The 15,115-nt window shown below is 37.4% G+C and overlaps 1 protein-coding gene across 9 annotated transcripts in view; it reads right to left on the bottom strand.

The window, feature by feature from the left end:
- Positions 1-15,115, bottom strand: part of NSUN6 (NOP2/Sun RNA methyltransferase family member 6) — a 22,293-nt gene extending 7,178 nt beyond the window's left edge. For 2 of the 9 annotated variants that reach the window (XR_005856237.2, XM_040691901.2), the window contains exons 1-11: positions 15,082-15,115; positions 12,482-14,849; positions 11,893-11,987; positions 11,014-11,169; positions 9,242-9,321; positions 7,980-8,089; positions 6,807-6,960; positions 6,470-6,551; positions 5,085-5,204; positions 3,101-3,245; positions 1,264-1,412 (exon numbers count right to left, since the gene is read on the bottom strand). Coding sequence is in view for 8 of the 9 variants with exons in the window: in XM_040691901.2 (XP_040547835.1) it covers positions 1,264-1,412; positions 3,101-3,245; positions 5,085-5,204; positions 6,470-6,551; positions 6,807-6,960; positions 7,980-8,089; positions 9,242-9,321; positions 11,014-11,169; positions 11,893-11,967 (1,071 nt within the window). In the remaining variant the exon portion in view is untranslated. Of the gene's footprint in view, positions 1-1,263; positions 1,413-3,100; positions 3,246-5,084; positions 5,205-6,469; positions 6,552-6,806; positions 6,961-7,979; positions 8,090-9,241; positions 9,322-11,013; positions 11,170-11,892; positions 11,991-12,481 lie in introns of all 9 variants that reach the window. The other 7 variants (XM_025148389.3, XM_040691943.2, XM_025148390.3 and 4 more) reach the window with 7 other exon arrangements.

Raw genomic sequence — 15,115 nt, 5'->3', positions numbered from 1 at the left:
TACTAACAAAGGAAGTTGTAATATGGCCTTCTGGTTGTGTGCTCCAGAATCTATTCCATACAGTAGCACTGCAGGCTATGAGAGGAAGTGGTAAGAGTCCACACAGCTGCACAGAAAACACTTTCACCTGCTCTGTGACTTGGACTTTTCCAATTATTATAAATTGAAATCGACAAAACTGAAGGGAAAAAGTATACAACAATACAGAGTTTTTTGTTTACTGCTGCTTATAGACATCTTTCATGTCATACAGACATGCTCCAGTGAACTGACTTCACCTAGCAGCAGATCTGGTGGAGCTGAAAGGCCAACTGAATGCTAACGCTGTCATCAACTTTACTTAAAAGAAGGGGGCTTATGAAAGACAGGAGAACACTATCTTGTTTTATAAATATTTAAGTGCTCCTAAATGATTTCAACTTTCCTCCTCTTTGGCTTCATCAGCCTGAAAGAGAGAAAACAAAGCTGAACAAATGACTTAAGTTTTTTAACTTGGTCCATGCAAGGGGAAACAAATCCCAAAAGAAACGACATAAAGAAAACAGCACTACTTCCTATAAGGAGAAAAAAAGAAAGAAGAATGTTTTGGTCTTTTGGTGTATAGAAAATAGGAAACTGAGGCTTCAATGGCTAGAAGTTAGCATCAGATACTTGAGATTCAAAAGGGCAGGCTGCACCCTAGCATACATCTGCAGAAGAACAAGTCTAAGTGTTCTGGGAACTATTGGTCCCCAAAGACAAAGGATAACACAAGACCAGCTGGAACTCAGGCAAGATGCACAGACTGCAATATTCTTCAATTAAATTTAGGAATAAGCTGAGAACTGCAGATGGTTTTGTGACAGAAGAAACTGTAGATGGAAAAATAAAACCTTAATAATGCTACTCCATGATAAAAAAGGAAAGAGGTTAGCACTTAATGGTTTCTAGTACCACTAACAGCAAATGAGAATGTGATGTAGAAGCAGCTAGGAACAATAACTAGGAATGAAAAACCTAGAAAAGGGCAAAGAGCAGACATGAAACATATTTAGAAAGAGGGACATTCTGCAAAACAGCAGTTTTATGGGAATATTTAACAGAACTCAGGTGCTACATTTGCCCTGACTAGAGAGAACTTTGAAAAGTATGCATCCCAGCACTTAACTGCTGAAAAGGTATGGAAAATGAAGCAACATTCTTCAATGGCAAGTGAAGTGAAGTTTTACACTGCAAAGCTGTTTATGTTCAATTTAATTTAGCTACTCAATAATTAATACGTACCACAGTGAAAAGCTTGCGCTGCAGTGGCTGGTAAGAGGTCACTTCCTTTAAAGTCGAGGAATAAGCCATGTTTGGTCTCTGCCCCATCCCACTGCATGGAGCATCAAGAAGAATTCGATCAAATGATTCTGGTAAGAATGGAGGTCCTTCTGTAAAAAAAAAAGTAATGTAAAATGTGTCTCTTCTTTCCTTGAGATTTCACCATAGGAAATGGCAGGCTGTTACAGCTTAATTGCCATAAAACATTGAAGTCCTATAGATGGTATCTGCAAAAGTGATCTCAGCTAGAGACAAGTTTCACCAGTGCTGGTGGTATATTTTGTCTGACAGAAAAGGAATTACGGTTCTGTGAACTCAAACAGTCCATAATCTCTTTAGACATCAATATTTCTCAACTGTGATATTTTGAAAATAAAAACATAAAAACAAACAAAAATGTTGAAGTAAGATTGGTCAGAGGTGCTGGGTGCACAGCTGCGCATACAGGTTGTTATGAAACACAGACAGCTCATAAGTGATCAAATCTTCACTGAGAGAAGCACATCGTTAACCATTAAGACTGCCTTAAGTAACAAGAATTGGACTGCCTATATAACTCTTCATGTAATTCACACAGAAAATAGAGCACCTGATAACATGAAATACTAGATGTTCTAATTCTACTAGATGTTCTACACGCGTTGTCTCTGCAGCAGAACAATTCAGTAGACAAGGATGGAAAAGACAGGCAATACTTTGAATTTTGCCTGGATAGATAAAGAAATATGTAGCTTCTTTATGCAGAGCCTATCTTTTCACCTTTCCAAATCCCACTAGTTTAACAGCCCCAAAATGTCCATTGCTCTAGTGCTCCAGAAACAATTCAGATGATGAGACTGCTAGATGATGAGATGATGAGAAAATGAGACTCTTTTGGCACTACTGATTTATCTACCCCCAATTCAGCCTTCAAAATATATGTCATAATTGCAGGGATGTACAGAAAAGCCTTCATGATCTCTCACTATTATTGCTAGCTCTTGTTCATCTGTGCTAGTGCTACAAACCACCTACAATACCTTACGTTCGTAGATGATACCTTAATTAAGAAAAATACCTTAATTCCTGCAAAACAGGAATAACAATAAGGGATGGGGACAAGGAAGGTGAATTACGCAACCTGATCCCTACTTAGGCTAACCAGTGACTGGAATAAAACAGAGTGAGAAAGAACAGCACACTTTGCACAACAAACTAAAAATAATCTAGACAGCAGATACTGCTTAAATCGTTCCATCATGGGAACAGAACCAGTATCATAAATACAGTACTTCAGAAAAGCAAATTAAATGAACTCAAAATAATACACTGTGCTTCCATATTACTTTCCCCTAAACAGCTGAACAAACATTAATGAACTAAACCTTGCAATACTCCTGGGAGTTAGGTATTAATAACCCAATTTTACAGATGAGGATTTTCAGGCAGAAAAACCAAGCAATTCTGCAGAATTAATTTATTTCTCAGACTAAGCAAAACAATTCAGAGTATGGGGTTAAGTATTACCATGTAAGAAGGTTTAAGGCTTCATCAATCTTTGATACTATCTGGAAAGGGAATGCATTTCTTTTGAGCATACTAGGTTGTGATAAGGACAGACAGTTTGAGTTTTGTAGCTGCTTTACGGAGAAGCTGAAAATCACAACAGGGAAGAAAATAAGAGGACTTCCACAGGCTGAAGCAGCTGAGCTGTCTGCCAAGATCTCAAAAACGTATGAACTGCTGACAGGTTTAATACTATTGATAAAAAACTGACATTTATTCTAAATACTACTATTACCCAAACTGTTTACTTTACCTTGTTTATCCTCTCTCTTCTCAACTGACAGTGCTTTTGTTCCATCATAGCAAAATGCCTTTATACAATTCAACTGTAGTAATTCAGCGTTCTGCTTAATTTTTTTGACCTTGTTAGCTATCTTGTCCATTGCTATTACTTCACCCTGAAAAAAAAAAGTTTTTGTTTTTTTTAAATCAAAAGCACAGCGATTCAGTGGATATGCAGTTCCTGATTTTTTTTTTTTTCTATTTAATCAGTGTAATGAATGAAACTTAGTTTTCCCTAAAGAATGATATTATTTTTATATCTTCATTCCAGTAGTCCTTGCTCTCCCACGTTTTCCATGACAGCCCCCTTAGGGTAGATACTGGTCTGGAGCTCTATAAACCCTATTTGGTATGATCACTCCAAAATGGGAACCTATAATGTCTGACCTTCAACAAGATTTTGTTTGTATTTTCTTGTTTGTTTTGTATTGTTTTACTGAGCATTAAATTAGGTAAAAAACATAGTAATTTCTTAGAAGATAGAAGTCTCAAATATGTGGTAAAATAAGTCAACAGGTCTTAAATTTGTGTGGAGATGTTATTACATACAGCGCAGTTCTGAGAAGAGGAAACCTGCAGCTGTACCTCTGGCTCAGGTTCATAAAATACCATTACACTTGTGGAAGTGACAACTACTGCATCACTCCTCTCAGGTAGGAATAAAAATTCTTTTTTTCTCTGCAGGATAAATCAGAACAAGCACACAGCACTACCTGCTAGATGAAATCTGTAAACAGGAAAGAAAACATTTCTCAGTATTGTCAGTGAAATCCAGAACAGTAATCAACCTTCAAAAACAACCTTCAAAAAACAGAACAAAAGGAAACAAACAACTCATAGGCAAAGACCAAGAACTATGAATGGACTTGCTATAGTGATTCAGATCTTTTGAGAAAACATGACAATTTTTTTTATTTGGCGATAGCTCTCTAGAAGACTAATGGAAGAGCAACATGGCTAAGATACACTGTAAGTAGGTAGGTAGGTAGGAAGGAAGGAAGGAAGGAAGGAAGGAAGGAAGGAAGGAAGGAAGGAAGGAAGGAAGGAAGCGAGGGAGGGAGGGAGGGAGGGAGGAAAGAAGCGAGGGAGGGAGGGAGGGAGGGAGGGAGGGAGGAAAAGAAGTTAGTGAAGGTACTCTGGTTGACTGTAGTAACCACATTAGCCAATCTGTAGGTCTAGGACTGGAAAGAAAGAAAAGGATTTATGTTGTTTCAATTGTTTCTAGCCCCCAGCTACTGTGAGCTGAATCACCTCTAACATGAGTACCCAGTGACCTGATGCCACTGTTTCTCCCGTTACCACTCAGCATGTTGTACATGCACACTAAGTTCTGATAGTGCTTAAAAGTTGTTAGGGCTGTTGCTGAAATGGTGGCTTTACTGCACATGTGCTGTACTGTGGACATATTAAGATAACTACTTCTCTTGAGAGGATCTCAGCAACAGACTGAAATACAACAGGTCTCCCCCATCTGGTCCCTTCCAGTCACTACTGCAAAAGTTTCCTCTAAGATATCTGGGGAAAAATGGTGGTTTGGACTGGGCTCTGGACAGTAACAAACCCTCACAATTTAACTATTCCCAGTTCCTACTTTAAAGCTACACGTTCTTTCAGCACACAGCAGCAACCTGTGATTCCCATAAACCCTCAATTTCATTAATCCAGCATATTTCTGAGTAACGTGCAAGGCAACGAATTCTTCCATTATAAATAAGTGAAATCAAACATATATTTCAACAGATCGATTTGCAGCAAATCAGGTCTTAAATGGGATGGCAACCTTTTAGTAGACTGTGCTCATTTCAGTTACTAACAAAATACACTGGTAAGCAGACTATTCGAGTATTAGCGGCTTGCTATTCTAAGTTATCTGCATGCATTCTGACAGATCTGTTAAAATGATGGTGCTCAGACTTTCTTCACTGAGACAGAAAATGAGCAGTGACTTCTCTTACCTGATCATGCATTAATGTTGCAAGATGGGTTGTTTTTCCTCCAGGTGCAGCGCACATGTCCAAAATTCTTTCTCCTGGTTGAGGGTTTAAAACATGGCTGACAACTACTGAAGGTAAGTTCTATCATAAAAACAAAAACAGGACAATTCAAACCTTATGGCCTATACCAAGTCCTGGAATAAGGAATGACAAACATGTTAAAAATAAACATAAAATTCAGCAGTTAAAACTCTTAAGATATTGCTGTCAGTTCCTTACCAGAAAATGAAATATTTAAAAGAGACAGCAGATGTCTGAAGTCTCCATTGGCTCTGGTCTATTTAAAGCCACATGTGAGTATCTATGACTGAAGTTTAAGGATCTGTGGCTAGGTAGGCTACACTGCTAAAACTGAAAATAAACTAAATTGATGCTACCATAGACATTGAGCAGTTCTGTATGTTACTAGGATTTTATACTCATTTGGTTTATTTAAACATATTGATGTAGTTTAGTATTTAGCAATTAGATGAATAGGCAGGAGTTTAAACTTGCTGAATTGAGGTACTGAGAAGCTGAACTGTGCTAACTGTATAAGCAGAACAAATCTGAGTGATGGTTGTACGTATCAAATGAAGCAATTTACCATTTCAGAGAATATCACTGAAGGAGGGCTAATTTGAGAAAAAAATTACATTTGCTTTACAGAGTAAAACTATTTTTTGGAGGGCTAAATAGCCTTTTTCTGTTTCTGTTTTTTTTTTAAACCCAGGAAGATTCATATTTATATTTTTAAAGAATACCATTATTAATGTACTCTTGGACACCTAGTTCATGTTTAAAACTTCTTTCTTTTTTTAATTTGAACAAACTGAAATTATGAATTTCACTTAATCTTAGAAAAAGGTTCCATTTATTTAATCATCCTGTGTTTCAGCACAGTCCACGCGGCCAGTTGTCATGTCTGTCTATTGTGTTAATCAAACTTGTTGCATGCGGAAAAGTAGTTTAAGTTCCATAAATGTTAAAGCTGCAAAAGAAAAAGCTGTCAAGAATGAAGTTCAAGTTCTGTTCAATTTGAAGTCAATTATTTGAAGATTTTCTTCCTTATCTACAGAAGTGTGTACCTTGAAAGAGGTTCTTGTCTTGTAGTTCATAAAACAGATTCCAAAACCTAAAAGTTCTATGGAGTATCTGTGCAAAAAGAACCTCTAAGTAAATAAATATCTCCCAAGCCTCTTGTATGACTTAAACATATAGATACTACATTCATTCTTTGTTTCTTTAAATCCAAACAGAGAATTAGGTGCTGTAATACACAATGAATACACAGAGTTATAACAGGTGCTCAGAGGACACTCACTGTTCAGCACCAGTACAGATTTTTATTTTTGCAACAAACATACCTGTAAAAATAAATGACTAGGAAGCACACTGTCAAACGAAGGACTAAGGTAGACTGGCTCTGTCATTCTTACGCCTAACCCACTGAAAAACACAAAACAATTTATTTCAAGTACCCAGGTGTATCATTTTTAACAGTATTAAAGTCATTATGCTTATATAATTTGAAACAAAACCTGACAAAAATGAAACCATTATAAATCAGCCAGAAAAATATTTTTACAATTCAGCAATTGATATTCTTTAAAATGACACCATTAAGTTGGATAAACCATGATAAAAATCTACATTTAAAATTGGAATATCTATAGATACAGATTGCAGTTACTAAGGACTTACGTCGTTCGGCCATTCAAACCGAAAATGTCACTGCGACTCAGTTCTGAAATCCCATTTCCAAGGAAAACTTTGACTCCTTCAAATTCTTTGGCTCCTCTTTTACATTTTCCTTCAATATCTGAATAGACTGAGACTAAATCTCCAGCCTTCACAACTGGGCAAAGAACAGAAATTTTGAATTTAATCTTATACTTGACAAGACAGAAGGGACCAAACAATTTAGGATTTTCAGTAGACTGCTTCAACTCCTATATCACAGCAAAACTGGGACTTTCTTAATGCAATAAATGACCTCACAGGCATTGAGCTTGAAAGCATGCATAGTGAATGATCACTATCAATTATCTAGAGCTATTGAGAACCACTAGGTTACAAATCCGACTTGTTTCTTAGGCGGCTAGACAAGCCTTCAGTTTATTTCTTATATCACCACATGGTTACCTAGCACATTTTTACCTTGTCTCATCAATGCTGAAAGATGGAAAAACACAAATTTCCATTTCTAAAGAAACTGGCATCCAAACTGAAGATTTTTTCATCAACAGAAAAAAGGTTCTATTCGATGTCTCATGGACAAACAATAAAAAATGAATTACTGTTGGGAAAAAATCCATTTTTCTGGATTTGTAACTTGGAATCTGACAGGACAGTAAAGTCAGCTGCCTTTGTGGCTACATGAACAGAAAATACTTCTTGAAATACTGTTCCCTACATAATCAACATACATCCAGCTACCATTTAGGTAGCATCAACATACATCCAGCTACCATCCATTTGTTGCAGCACCCTTTTTTCACACAAGAGTGGAAAGTGTCACTCGTTTAAAAAAACAACAGCAGCAGCAACAAAACCACTAGAAAGACATGTTTTAATTCATTTTCTTTAAAAAAAAATTCTAAAATGAATATAAAAAAATAAATACTTCAGCTAAGGATTTAAATATTGCAAGAGGAACTTAAAGTGAGAAATAATTATGTGTCATTTTCTTATTTACTGCACAGCAATAATGAATTTCCAACAAAAGCCAGATAAAATATGTATGGACTATATAACGTAAGATTGATTTCAACTGTGAACAGAAGACAAAACAAGTTACTTTATTTATTGGAAATTCACTGAGGGGTGATGTTTTTTCCTCCCTATTTATAAGTTTTAAATGTAGAGAACTCTTACATCTTGAAGTAGATATGATACCAGGAACATAAACGTGTGCTCCTCGAAGTACTGCGTACCCACACTGTGCTCCAACAATGACTTCAGACTCATGTTTTTTTAAATCTTGCCTAAAAACACAGGATGGAGTTCAGTTAAAAAAACCAAAATACTGAAAGAAATCTCTCTCTCTCCCAAGTAAACTCTGTGGTTCATAATTTTTTTTTCTTACAGTATAGAAGAAAAAATATGTAGCTATCATGTGGTCAATTAGAAAGTTTAATTTTAGTTCCGGAGGAATCAAAGGACAGAGGAGAAAACAACAATAACAATAACAACAAAAAACTGTCCTCAAAATAAAGCACATTGAGACACATTCTGCCACTATTAGAAATGTAATACAGGAGTACAAATAGATTATACTGAGATCAAGAAATAATCTCTATCCCTTCCTAGACCAGATGACTGCAATGTGACTTTTTATTTAACAACTGCTAAGTGTTGCTATAATAAACACATGACAAGGCGTAGGGAATTTTGCCAATAAGAATTGTGAAGAAGAGAGTTACCCAAAGAAATTAAAGTGTAAACGTGTTCAATTATAAAAAGAACAGAATGTTCAGAAAGTTTCTACAAAAGATAATTGAGTGTGAATGCAGTACTTACTAACTAGAACTGCTTGTTACCAATCTCTATCTAATCCTGTTACAAACCGAAGTATATTAGTCTCAATAATGAACAAGATACTTCAAACAAAATGTTCTTCAATGAATTCAATAAAACAATGAAGAAACTCCAATGGGCAAACACAGATGCAGCAATGGCAATAGCCAGACATAGCTTAAAAACAAATAATCATTCTGAAGGGGATAAAGTTTATTCAGGAATCCTTTCAGCATTACTGATGCCAATCTCCTGAGGTCTCATTCTGGACCAGATTTCAGGAGAAGAAAACACTGCATTATCTATTTTACACTACAACTCTCTGTCCAACCCCCCAGAAGTTTAATTCTTCATTCTGCCACCTACCTGGCTTTCTAGAGAGGATGCAGTTATGTTACATTTTTCCCATTAATAATTTTATCTCTTAGAGAATTAACTGTTTCTGTGCTTTCTTGTATCGTTTAAAGAATAAAACTATGACCCAGTTGAGATAGTGACTGTCCACTAGGCCTCAATATAATGAAGTTGTGCTTTACTTACTGCCAGTTAGTTATCCTGTTTAAAATGAAATTTACAAGTAAAATATGTGTTTTTAATGTTAAACACTGAAAAATTCAAACCTGGGTCCAATAGAAGGAATTAATAAGATGTCCCGGAGTTGTGGGTGCTCAAGAACTGGAACACAGATTCCTTTAAATTGCTGTTACATTAAAACAAACAAACAAAAACACACAGTCAATAAGACTAAGAAGCTAATATTTAACTTGTCAATTAAATTCAAAACACTTTTTTTTTCCATTGATAATTTAGAGCTGTAGAATGCCAAAAAAAAAATAATGAAAATGGTTGAGAGAGATTGAGGGGATGTTGTACAGGGAGACAATCCATAACAAAAATATTGATATAAAACACTAAATAATGAATAAATAAAGAAGTAACAAGTCTGTAAAGGGATTCACTCTGAAAATTGACTTTGGAAAGTGGGACAGTGTCCTGCTCATAACCGTACTGCTCGTTTTTACTCTCTGCTGGAAGAAAGTTGTGTCAGGTTATCATCACATCATAGTAACACACATTGAAGATAGGGTCTAATTTGTTATTATTTTGATGCTGTTAATTATAAATCACTTTTCTTTTTTACTATTCTTAATGACAAACCACTGTTAAACTCTACTCATGCATTGTCTGAATACATATGTCAGGGTGGCAACACTGTTTTTTATTTCTCATTTCAACTTAAATTTGATTGGATGCTGTGAGCTGAGTTGTGCATAAAGTTGCAAAAGAAATGACGAGTTGCCACTTTAAAATGATTCTGGGACTTTAAAAAGATATCTGCTTGCTTGAGGCTTTTAAAATATGCGCCCCAAACATGCAAAACTCTTCTTGCTTTGCATCTAATAAATGTTTTCTATTAATAAAGAAAATGATCCATTTGCATAATTTTGTTAGAAACTGTTATGTTACTTTTTTTTCTCTAGTATAACCACTATTAAAAATACCAGAAGTTTATGAAAAGGCAGCCAACTCAGATTTCTGCAAAGCATTTTCCCTCTAAGCAAAATATTGTACTGCAGTACCCATTTCCAGATTCAAGCTAAAATTAGAGTAACTCATTACCATTCTAGCCAACAGAATGCTGTCAACTGCCTCTGCATCACAGAAGCATCTTGGCTCCTGTCATGGAATAGCTCCCTGTACACCCACTAACATCAATAATTTACTTGAAGAACCGGATCTTTTTAAACAGACTGAAGAATTAGGATAGAGCTTCCAAATAATCCAGTTCTTTGACATCATAGCTTACATATTATCAAGCACAAAATGTTTAATTTAGCTAAGTAAAAATTGAAAAAAATGATCAGAAGATTAACAGGTAGGTAAAAACTGTATGGCTGCTGCTGGGCATCACTCTGGCAGCAGATTTTTCATCGTATAGATTCTCTCCATTTCCTAAACAGTTTTCAGAATGAAATATTCATTCAGTCTCCTTTAATCTTTACTAAAAATAAGTTGCTGAACACAGTATATTGAACTACAGATTTTAACTATTTCTTCTACTATCTTCTCCAGACTTAGATGCCTGTATCGTATTTAATACAGTGGTAACCCAATCTTATCTAAGGTCTCTATCAGCCATTTAGAAAAAAAGTTGATTGTCTTTCTCCCTTTCTTGTTAATTTTCTTGGATGTATTAGATGCTGAATACTGCTAGATGATGAATTTTAATTTAACATTTAATGCTGACAGGAAATCAATATGTCTACACAATGTTAATACTACTGGACATCAAATAAGTTAAAGAATAGTTTTCAGTAATGAAAAGCTCTCTTAATCAGGCAAAATATGAAATATCTTGCTATTTTTCCTTTAACAAAGAAATTGCACAAACCTTCTGGATCTCTTCAAGCAGCAACTTTTTCACGTGTCTCACTGAGGCCAAGTTGGTATTAACTCTAACAGTTGTGATAGCTGGCGGATGAGATAGATGACTTAACAGAGACTGATATTTACTCTCTGCCTCCTTTGTACCTAAAGCAGTTATAAGCTGACAGGAAAAGCAGAGATTTTAAAATAAGGATTAAAGAGATTCACACAATAGCCTCTTGCTCTGTAGAAACATAACATAAAATAAACATTAAGCAGAAATGCAGGAATAATGGTTGTATGGTGTGCAGTAGTGAGGAATGCGTATGCAATAGAGACCTAACTTCAGAGATAACCTTATAAATTTCTAGAAAAGGTCTTGTTGGAAAAATGGCCAAATCATTCCAAATAGTCTGCAGCAATTACTGAAGAAAACTGTGAGTGAGTTCTGCAATACTGTACGTACTGTAGAAAGAATATATCTGAGAAGATGGACAAGCAGATTCAAAAACATGAATTAGTTCTTAGAAATATATATAAAAACATCATTTTTGTGTCAGCTGATGTTAGGAAATCGTAACTAATCTATAGTATTTTTGATTTTGCCCTGGGGTAAGGGAATATTTGTCATTAATATTCTCAATAATATATATGCACTTCTTAATCTCCAATATGATCATCCTTCAGCAGGTTCTAAAACTGAAGCCTCAGATTTATAGCCTTTAGGTTAAACAGTTAACATTACTTTCAGCCAACAGCCCTAAGGAATAATTTTATAATATAAATAGAACTACATTTAAAAATCTGTGGATAACATCAAGATAATACCTTATTTTAAAGCATTAAGGTTACAGAAAATAATGATGTGTTTGCTATGGTTAGCCATGGTATCTGTTTCACATACCTCATTATTTCTGAACACTTTGCTGAGATACTCTTCAACTTCACGTTGGAAAGAGATTTTGGGGAAAAAAGACATCTTCCTTTAGTGTTTAAATTCTGCTGGTAAAGAAATGAAATGAGCAACATATTTTCTTGGCACTTTTCATCTTAATACTCAAGTTTATAAATGTAACATAAGATGTATCCACAAACTGAGCTGCACAAATTTCTGATTCTTCTGTTTGAACAGTGCAGTATTTTGAGTAAAAATCCAAACATTGATTAGATTATGACTGTAATGCTATTGTCTATCAGGTTTCAGCACAGGCTAAGTGACATGTCTAGCATCTGCAGTGCAGAATGCTCACATTGCAAAGATGCTAAGGGTATCTTTGATGTCAGAAGTTTCCCAGATGACACTACAGTATCAGTGTTTGAAACATGAATAAGGTGTCATCACCTCTAAATCCTGTCCCATTAAAGTCCCTAATTGCCATTTACTCGCAGGGGTTCCTCACAGAATTTAGCTTTGACTCTTCTGAGTCCCACCATTGAAACTCTTATTCTAATTATTTTTCTATTCCTCCTATCTACTCATTTTTAGAGATTACCTTGTAATTTTTTCTCTGTCCAATTTCTCTTCCTGAAGCTTAACTTCTTAGGCTTTTTCTATAGTTCATATGATTCCAGCTTCCTAATGGACAACAGGTGTGACTGTGGACAGTTATTTTTTTTTTTTCATATAGGCTTAAAAAAAATATGGAAGCATTATAGATCAGTTTTATCTTGAATGTGTTTAATTCACAGTAGGAATATAAAATCAGCTGATCCTTACTGGAAAATGTTCAAGCTGTCTGGTGAAAGATTGCACTGTCCCTCCCCAAATAACCTTTTACTTCTCTGTAATTTTTCTCTATTTCATCTCGTGACCAGCAACCGGTCACGAGTGGAGTTCCCCATGGGTCTGTACTGAGGCCCATTCTGTTCAGTATCTTTACTAATGACCTGGATGAGGGAATTGAGTGTAAGTCTGCAGATGACACCAACTTGGCAGGAAGTGTTGATCTGCCATGGGGTAGGAAAGCCCTAGAGAGGGATGTGGACAGGCTGGATAGCTGGGCTGAGGCCAATGAGGTGGAGTTCCACAAGACCAAGTTCCAGGTCCTGCACTTTGGCCACAACAACCCCAGGCAATGCTACAGGCTTGGGGCAGAGTGGCTGGAAGACTGTGTAGAGGAAATGGACATGGGGGTGTCGATCGATGCTCTAGACATAAGCCAGCAGTGTGCCCAGGTGGCCAAGAAGGCCAGCGGCATCCTAGCTTGTATCAGAAATAGTGTTGCCAGTGGGAGCAAGGAAGTGATCATCCCTCTGCAGTCAGCACTGGTGAGGCCACCCCTCCAATACTGTGTTCAGTTTTGGGCCCCTCACTACAAGAGAGACATAGAGGCCCTGGAGTATGTTCAGAAAAGGACAACAAAGCTGGTGATGAGTCTGGAGCACAAGTCTTATGAGGAGCAGCTGAAGGAACTGGGATTGGTTAGTCTGGAGAACCTTATTGCTCTCTACAACTACTTGAAAGGAAGTTGTGATGAGGTAGGGGTCCACCTCTTCTCCCGTGTAACTAGCATCAGGACTATAGGGAATGCCCTCAGGTTGTGCCAGGGGAGATTCAGGTTGGACATTAGGATAAATTTATTCTCCAAGAGTGGTCAGGCACTGGAACAGGCTGCCCAGGGAAGACCTCATGTCCTTGGGGGTGTTCAAAAAATGTTTTGATATTGTACTAAGGGACACAATTTAGTGGGAAAACATTGGTGGTAGGTGGATGGTTGGACTGGATGATCTTGGAGGTCTTTTCCAACCCTGGTGATTCTATGATCTGTGTTTTTAACAACAGTTAATGAACACTTCACCAAGTGTTTGGTCAAGGAACACATAATAGGAAAAGCAAAAAGACTTTGAGTACTTCACAGGGCCTGGTACACAGTGTTACTGTAGAAGAGCAGCTCTGTCATGAACGGTAAGGAGCGTGGACTCAACGCATGCATTCATGTGGCAAACACAAGAAATCCACTGTGCTGTGCTTAGTTCAGGAAAGAGAACTGATACTGTAAGACAGTCGATCAGGAAACGCTCTAAGTGTTAGAAAGCAGAAATTCTTTAATATCAGCACTGGATGCATGGGGATAATCCTATCATAGTTTACACAAAAGATATTCAGATTACATACATTACTTGTGTTACATGTGCAGAATTTTTCCAAGAGGTTTGTTACAAATGAAGAAGTTTCCCACAAGTGTGTTATACATGCAGTCACCGATTCCAGGCAAGACCTCCTATTTCCTCAGGACAAAGACTCAGAAGAATTTCCTTCTGTTATCTAAACAAAAACTGCAGGGCAGGGGTACGCATTAAGGAACAAGAGGAAGCTTAACAATATTGTTTCAATTTGGATCAGAAGAATCATAGAATGGTTTGGGTTGGAAGGGACCTCTAGGATCATCCAGTTCCAATCCTCCTGCTATAGGCAGGGATACGTCCCACTAGATCAGGCTGCTCACAGCCCCATCCAGCCTGGCCTTGAATGCTTCCAGGGAGAGGTCATCCACAACCTCACTGGACAACCTGTTCCAGCGTCTCACCACCCTCACAGTTAAGAATTTGTTCCTAATATCTGGTCTGAATCTACCCTCTTCCAGTTTAAAACCATTTCCCCTCATCCTGTCACTACCTGCCCTTATAAGACGTGCCTCCCCAAGAGGAAGAGCACACTAACGATGAGCAACTCTGATAAAATGAGCAGTCAGAAGGAAAAAAATCATTGTAAGCCACCTGGAAACTGTAAAAACATACAACTGGAGGTTCAGAGCACACCCACACAACCGGCAGCCTCAGCACTGTACGCGGGCAGCTTCAGTGCCGGCACCTCAGGAAAGATGCAACGTAGCTTAGGTTCGGAGAGAGGTGATAGAGGACCTGAAGGAACAGAACTGCTTTCAAATGAGAAAGGACAACGTGGTTCACATCCTCCAGGCTGGGATGGATAGCTGAATTCATCCTCTCCCTATAAACGCCCCCGTGCTCCTGCCGGGAGCTACCGCTGGGCAGTGAGCTCAGCGCAGAAGCGCTGCAGGGCACGTAGGTCCCGAGCACAACTTCATTTTCAAACCTTCTCCCCGCCCCCCACCTCACGGGTCCCCGTTCCCACCTGGAACTCGCGCCGGGCCGCTCCCGCCTCCTCC

Source organism: Gallus gallus, chromosome 2, assembly GCF_016699485.2.
Source record: "Gallus gallus isolate bGalGal1 chromosome 2, bGalGal1.mat.broiler.GRCg7b, whole genome shotgun sequence".
Lineage (NCBI taxonomy): Eukaryota > Metazoa > Chordata > Aves > Galliformes > Phasianidae > Gallus > Gallus gallus.
Note: the sequence above shows the minus strand (reverse complement) of the source record. Positions and strands in the feature narration are given on the sequence as shown.